Source organism: Penaeus vannamei, chromosome 44 (assembly GCF_042767895.1).
Source record: "Penaeus vannamei isolate JL-2024 chromosome 44, ASM4276789v1, whole genome shotgun sequence".
Lineage (NCBI taxonomy): Eukaryota > Metazoa > Arthropoda > Malacostraca > Decapoda > Penaeidae > Penaeus > Penaeus vannamei.
Window position 1 is genome coordinate 2993279 of NC_091592.1, and position 7352 is coordinate 3000630.

The window sequence follows — 7352 nt, forward strand, 5'->3', positions numbered from 1 at the left end:
TAGCCAGATAACACCAGCTGGTCCACCGCTCTTGTGCTGCCCGACACCAGTAAGAGATAAAAAGGATGTGTGTGAAGTACATATAGCTTGCAGTCACATACTTTGGAAAACCAGTAAGCAAGTTTTTTTTCTCTCTTCTGAATATGTTAGCCATTATTCATACTTATGAGAATATATTGTTTTAGGGATTATAAGATGTTGATGAGAAAAACACTCTACCATGTTGATGAAATGACAGGAAAACCCAAATTTGGAAATTGATGAAGATTTTTGAAATTGTTTTCTCATCTTTTAGTGAACTTCATCTTTTGTGTATTGTAGGTTTTTCTGCCAAAAACTAGGTTTGTAAGCACCTTATGATACAAGAAGATTAAGGAAAATATACTTATTAAACATAGTATTTTGTTACCAGTAGTTTTACCTTCCATACAGAAAATAAATGCAAAACTTTTAGGTCCCAGATATGTTTGGATAATGAATTTTGAATTCACAGTTTAGAATAATCATATGTATTTTGTTCTTTTCTTTTTTATATAACTGACATAAAACTTAGAGATGTAAAATTTCTTCTAGCAAAGAACCTCACTTATGTCATGTTTCAGATGCTGGTTGGCAAATTACTGGCTACAGAAATCTTGATTATAGTCTGGAAGAGGAGATGGCACAGAGATGGAAGGTAGGATACGAAAGGTGTTACCTGCTTCTGGTATTTACATTACCTTATGCTGATCATTTTAGTTGCTGGAAGTATATAGTTATGGTTATGGTTCATAGGCTATCATGTATAACTTCTGACTTGGAATAGGGTTTGTGTAGGTGAATTATATTATTGATAAAACATATATCATCTAAGTTATTCATTAATAAGGTTGACTAAGTTATTAAAAAGAATTATGAACAACCCACAAGCAATTAAACCAAGGTTTAATAAGATAAGTCAGCTGATGATTTGCTCCAGCAGATATCTATGAGCGAGATGCGAATGGCTGCCATAAACGATGATGGGGCAGTGGTTCTGCGTGAAAAGGGGCAGTGGAGGAAGCTCTTCTTCCAGAGAGATACTGCAATGGACTCAAGAAACTTAGGTGCTTAGGTGAAAGCATGAGTCTTTGTTCACATCTTTGATTAAAAAATCATAAAACTTAGAATTTGAAAAAATATATTTATAATTATATGTGGAAAGGTATGAATGAGAACGAATATCTTCACAATACAAGAGATGTATTTTACCGGTAAAATACATCTTTTGTCTTGTGAAGATATTTGTTCTCATTCATACCTTTCCACATTTGTCAACATGAATATGGTTCATAATTATTTGTACTTGTCTAGTTGGTGCCTTTTGGGTTGTTCCAGTGTAGAATAAGGAGAATCAAAAGTTATTCTTTTACAAATTTGACAGGTCCCTCAGTGCAGCAAGTTGAAGATCAGGACAGGATAGCAGAGAGTGAAAGTAATATTCATCATACAACATCTCAAATAAAATTCTCTTCTGTCTTTGTTGAGGACAACTCTCTTATAGCTCTCGATGAAGGTAAAGTATAAGATGTTATTTTCTTTCAAAGCAGGAACTTAAAAAAATAAATAAATAACTGATCTTTCCTTGGGCTTTCTCAAGGTTGATATTTTTAAATTTCTAACAAGTAGAAATAGAAGAAAAATATTGAAAAGGAAATTATTGTGTTGAAAGTGATGTCATGAAAGATTACTATACAGATAGTTGTTATAACATATACATATTATGCAAAAATGAATAAGCTATTTATTGCTAGTATGAACAGAAAATGCTGTTTATTTAGGTTGCGATAGTCAAGAGTCAACTGTTTTCTTATATGTTGACCATTATATGTTTGAACAACTGTTTGCATTAAACATTTTTGATTTTCCAAACATGGGTTCTCTCTATAGGACACTATGACATTTTTTAAATAGATGTAGTGCAAGAATATATTTTTTCAAATAGATTTAGTTGAATATTTTTTTTCAAATAGATTTAGTGCATTTTTTTTTTTTTTTTTTTTTTTTTCAATAGATTAAGTTTGGTTTTTCTGATTGATTTACCATAAGAATATATATCCTGCCCTGAACCACAGATGGGAAGATGTACAGCATTGGTGTTCCTCTACCGTATGGTGGCAGCAGAATCAGTGTCGTTGAAGTGGGGAAGGAGCACTGTATGGCACTAACAACGGATGGAGTAGTCCTTACCTGGGGCAGTGGAATGTAAGTAGTGCACATCCTCAGAGGTAGGTGGAAGTAAATACAAATAGATGTTTTTTTTCCCTAAATCTCACTGGGTATCATTTTGCCAATATGGGATGAAATTAATTAAGATCATTCTCCAATGATGACAAGAAGAGCTCATTTGACATTGAAATTAGGATATTGAGTAAAAGGTTAATGATAATTGATTTTAAGAATATAATGGGGGAAAGATTGATTCCACTAATATACTATCCCTGCTGTTACAAGTTAGCATTTAAGATAGTCTTTTACTTTGGAAAAGAAGTCTATCTCCTATGAAATGTCAATAACAATGTGATATATGTTTTATACTTATAAATGTAAGAATTGTGTCATCAGGATTCACAATGGAAATTTATTTGTACTCTTTTAGGCTTTAGATCTTCATCTTATGTCTTTAAGTTTCAGTTTCTGTATCTAGAAAAGATGCTTCTAAAGAGAGGAGGATGACAGTGAGTGACACAGAGGGAGAGAGAGACAGACAGACACAGACAGAAGCTCTAGGTTCTCTCACAGATATAGTTAAAGTTTGTAAAATTAGTAAATATCAGATAAATTTTCTTTAGCCAGTATATTTAAACTGATATGGACTTTTCCTGTATCATTTTTAAAATCTACTTCTTTTTCTTCTGAATAATTGCCTGCTAGCAATGGACAAAAAATACTTGCCTAACTCCTACACATAATTGAATCCGTATTAATTTCTTATCCCACTTTAGGCGTGGTCAACTTGGCAACGGAGAATTGTGCCAGATCGATCGTCCAGAACCAGTAGAGAGTCTCCAAGGCATTACTATCTCCTCCATAGCCTCTGGGGGTTGGCACTGTGTCGGTAATTATATATTTTTGATTTTTAATTTTTTTTTATTATTTGTGTGGGTGGGCTGTGGCTGTGGGTCTATGTTATCTTTGATGACGATAATGTATGCATATTTTTCTTATATATAAATACTTAATTAATTGTTGCCTTTAATGGTTTGAGTTTAATCCTGAAATTAGTGTGTTAAGAAATATACTGTATGGTATCTTGAGTAAATTAATAACATCTGGTTTCTGGAAACAGAGGATCATCCGTAAAATTTTAATAATCTTCTTTTACCAATTTAAATTTCCTTTAGGCCTTCCTTAGCACATAGTACAGTATTGTTACCTCAAATCTTAGGGAAAGGAATTTTGGATCTGTGGAGGTAGAGTAGAGCTATGTTTGGGGAATGAGCTCTTGCATCAAAGAAATGCAGAATTTTCAACACTGAATTTTAGCTTGTGATATTCTTATGTAATTTCAAGTCTCTGTTTTTACTTTCTCGTTTCTTTTTTTCTGCTCCCTCCTTTTGTCTATTTCCTCTCTCTTCTTCCCTCCTTTATCTGGCTTGTTTCCTCTCTCTTTTTCCCCCTTTTGTCTTTCTCATCTCATCTCTTTTCTTATTCTCTATTGTTTTATCTTATTTCCTCTCTTCTTCCCCTTTTTAACTAGCTTATTTCCTTTTTCTTCTTCCTCCTTTTGTCTCTCATTTCCTCTCTCCTTCCTTCTGTCATTCTCTTTGCCTTTCTTTTCTTCTTCCCTTTTTCGTCATTCTCATTTCTTCTCCCTTTATCTTTCTCATTTCCTTTTTCTTTATACTCCCCCTTTTGTCTTCCTCATATCCTCTCTCTTACTTCTTTTTCTCTTCAACAGCTTTGAGCACGAGTGGTGACGCATACATGTGGGGCTGGAATGAAAGCGGCCAGTTGGGCTTCCCAGCCAAGGCAGATCAGGAGGCATCGATTTTGGGAACATTTAGCCACAGATGCTGATGTCCCGAACCAGTTCATATGACAGACACAATATTCAGTGACAGCAAGGTGGAAGAAATTAGGACCAATGAACAGAGTGGCAACGATCATAAAGCATCTCTCGAAGGAACAGGAGATTGCAGAACTGATCCGAGAATCAACAAGGGTCAGGCGAAGGATGTTGTGAATGTACAGACCTCGCCCAGGCTGTTGGACTTCTGGAATGAAGATATGGCAATCTTAGATGTCAAAGGTGGAGATAGGCACACATTATATCAGCTTGGTAAGATTACATTAGTACCATACACTTAGAGTTCATATGAATGTTACAGGCATATTTTCTGTAAGTAAAGCATCTTTTTTTTTTTTTTTTTTTTTTTTTAACAGTATAGGGTTTAAAGCTGTAGAGCCAAGTTTTTTTTTACAAAGTGTCAAAATTGTTAATGATTCATGAGCCATATTCCAATTCAGTCTTGTTATTCTCTTAGTTTTAAGGCATGTGCAAAATAATATGGTATGTATTAATCTCCTTTTTCAAACATCTGCAGAGGATGGGAGTGTATGGTCCACTGGCATGAACAAGTTAGTATGCTTTGCCACTTAAGGTTTTGATTAAGTTATATCCTTTGTCTTCACAATTGAAATGGTTAATGGTTTAAAAGCAAAATAGATGTGTTAGATTTAGTGCTATAAGGTCATATAGCACTATAGGAAGGTACAATAAAGGGTGGTTAAAGGTGATAGTTGTTATGCATCAACTCACTAGAAGAGTATTGAAAGATTAAAGATGGGTAAAGGAGTTGACGATTCACAGGTGAAAATATGTAAAATTTCCAGGGAAGAGACATTTCAGGACACATTCACTTGTGGCAGGCAATCTGTAATTTTTAAGTTCAAGTAAATGATTTTATATTACTGATATACATATATAGATTTATACTTTTGGCGAGGTCAGATATTACTTTATATCATAAACCTAGATATTTCAATATGCATTTCTTTTAGTTCTATCACTGGATAATTCCTTAAACATGAAATGCCATACAAATGTAATTTTTATTTATTTATTCATGTTTTTAGGTACGGCCAGCTTGGTTTGGGCGACACAGCCGAGAGGAATGAACCTTGCCTGGTACCAGTCACAGGCGTCAGAACAATGTTTGCTGGGGGATGGATTTCAGTGTTTATTACAACAGACACTAGTGGGAGATGACATGTGGTTTGTTGTTGCTCTGAAGCACTCTAACTTTGCACATCTGTATATATATATTAATTTAAATTTGTTTATATGTATGTTGACATGTATGTAAGCACATGTACATATAAATACACAAATTACCAATCTTTTTAACTAAGAAATGAAATATGTCTCTTCATTAATAAATGGAAATTCGGTTTTGCTGCTTATTTGTTCCTTCTTAATAATAAACGTGAGCAGAAGCTTTTGTGAATTTAGCATATCACAGAAGTATCTAGTCAGTATGCAGTTTATGGTAAATGTGCATTGTTGCTCATCTCTTTCTTTTTTTTCTCTTGCTTTCTTTTTGTTTATATAACAGATTCTGAACATCTTTACACATTGATCTTTCAATTCTAGTTATACACATAACACTAATTTTTGTAGATTATGGCACCAGCATATCATGTCTCTTTCTTCAATTAACTGTTTCTCAAGTTACCTATAAAATTCCCACTGATTATATTAATAATAATAATATTAATAATGATGATGATAATAATAATAATAATAATAATAATAATAACAAAGTATCAATAATAATAAAATCCATTGACATTGTCATATTATTTCTTCATTATTCTTTTTCTTATCTCTCCCTCTCTCCCCTCTCTCTTTCTCTTATCTCTCCCTCTCTCTCCTCTCTCTCTTTCTCTTATCTCTCCCTCTCTCTGTCTCTTATCTCTCCTTCTCTCCCCTCTCTCTCTTTCTCTTTCTTTCTGTCTGTTACTCACACACCTTTCCCCTCAACGCCCTTCTGTACCAAGTACCGAGTTATATTAATATTTTGTAATGACTGAAAGCCAGTTTATCCGACTGTTTCTTTACATAATGTGATAAAGTTTAGATACATTTGCAACAGCGGTGACAAAGGAAGAGAGAGAGAGAGAGAGAGAGAGAGAATATGAGACGGAAGGGAGAGGGGTAAAGAGAAGTAAAGGACGATGTTAATAATGACAGTAACCACAAAACAATAGCAAAGATAATGATAATACAAATGATCGTAATGATAATAATGATGATGCATGTGTTTTGTTTTCTGGTTTTTATCATTCACATATGTTTAAGGATGATGATGAGAGTAATAGGCTTAATAATAACACATGATAAAGATGACACTGGGAATGAAAGCTGCAACTCTTGGAATACTAATGTCTTGTCCTTTCCCAAACCTAACAGCCTCCATGGCCCTCTTTCTCTCTCGCTGTCTCTCTCCTGCTCGCTTTGCCTGTGCAAATAGTTATACACCTGTATAATGTTATGTTTCTCTGTACAATACTTCCAAATCCTGTTTCACGGCGAGCAGGAAAAACACAAAGAAGGCACGATAATTCTTCGATCAAAGCGGTGCCTACATCTGCCTCTTTGACATGTCAGGTCAGTGACCTTGCTGCAGTCTTTCGTCCCAGGATCCCAGACTTAGCAGGCGGATGGATGGTCTCGTCCACAGAGCAAGGGAAGAGTGTGGCAGGTGTGACTTCTCTGGTGAAACGATAATATCTTCTGACAGGCCGTTGACTATGGCAGCATGACACTTTTCTACTGAATCTGTATTGATTGTGTATAGGAGCCGTTAGTACGTGTGTTAACGAGTTTTATGGACTGAGCATATAAGAATATAAAGAGCAGATGAAAAAAGTGTAAATTATTGTAATGTAATGGTTTTATAATGTTTTGAAATGTTAGAATTGGTCCACTAAAAATATCGCATGATATCCACACCCCAAGTGAGGCTCATAGAACTCTTGTGATCAATCCGGCCCGGAGGACGTCCAGCAGTTTATTCATAGGCTGGTATAACATAAACATTGGTCATATTGGATCAACGGTTCTCTTAAGGCAAAAGAGAAAGCGCGAGAGAGCCGAAACGACAAAGACAAGAAGAGAGACGAAATATCCGCATTCCAAATTCCTCTTTTGCGAATGTTCAATCATTAAAGATGCAGAGGGGTAGCGTGATACAAATGAATCACAATGTCCTTCGGTGTGGATATACATGCAGATTCTAAATTTTAGGCAGTCGTGGATATTCGCTACACTTCTATATCCTATAAAAATTGAAAATTATGCGTATAAATACCCTGCCAACCCCTCTGTC

General features: G+C 34.8%; 1 protein-coding gene across 1 annotated transcript in view; it reads left to right on the plus strand.

Annotated features, from left to right (window-relative positions):
- The window catches only part of LOC113829088 (uncharacterized), a 7178-nt gene extending 1765 nt beyond the window's left edge, over positions 1–5413 (plus strand). Inside the window, 9 exon segments of the mRNA XM_070119284.1 lie at positions 1–113; positions 603–676; positions 959–1085; positions 1403–1534; positions 2094–2223; positions 2964–3076; positions 3920–4300; positions 4566–4599; positions 5098–5413. The exon segment at positions 1–113 is cut by the window's left edge and continues 39 nt beyond it. Coding sequence (XP_069975385.1) covers positions 1–113; positions 603–676; positions 959–1085; positions 1403–1534; positions 2094–2223; positions 2964–3076; positions 3920–4300; positions 4566–4599; positions 5098–5230 — 1237 coding nt within the window. The 3' untranslated portion in view covers positions 5231–5413.
- The last annotated feature ends 1939 nt before the right edge of the window (positions 5414–7352 follow it).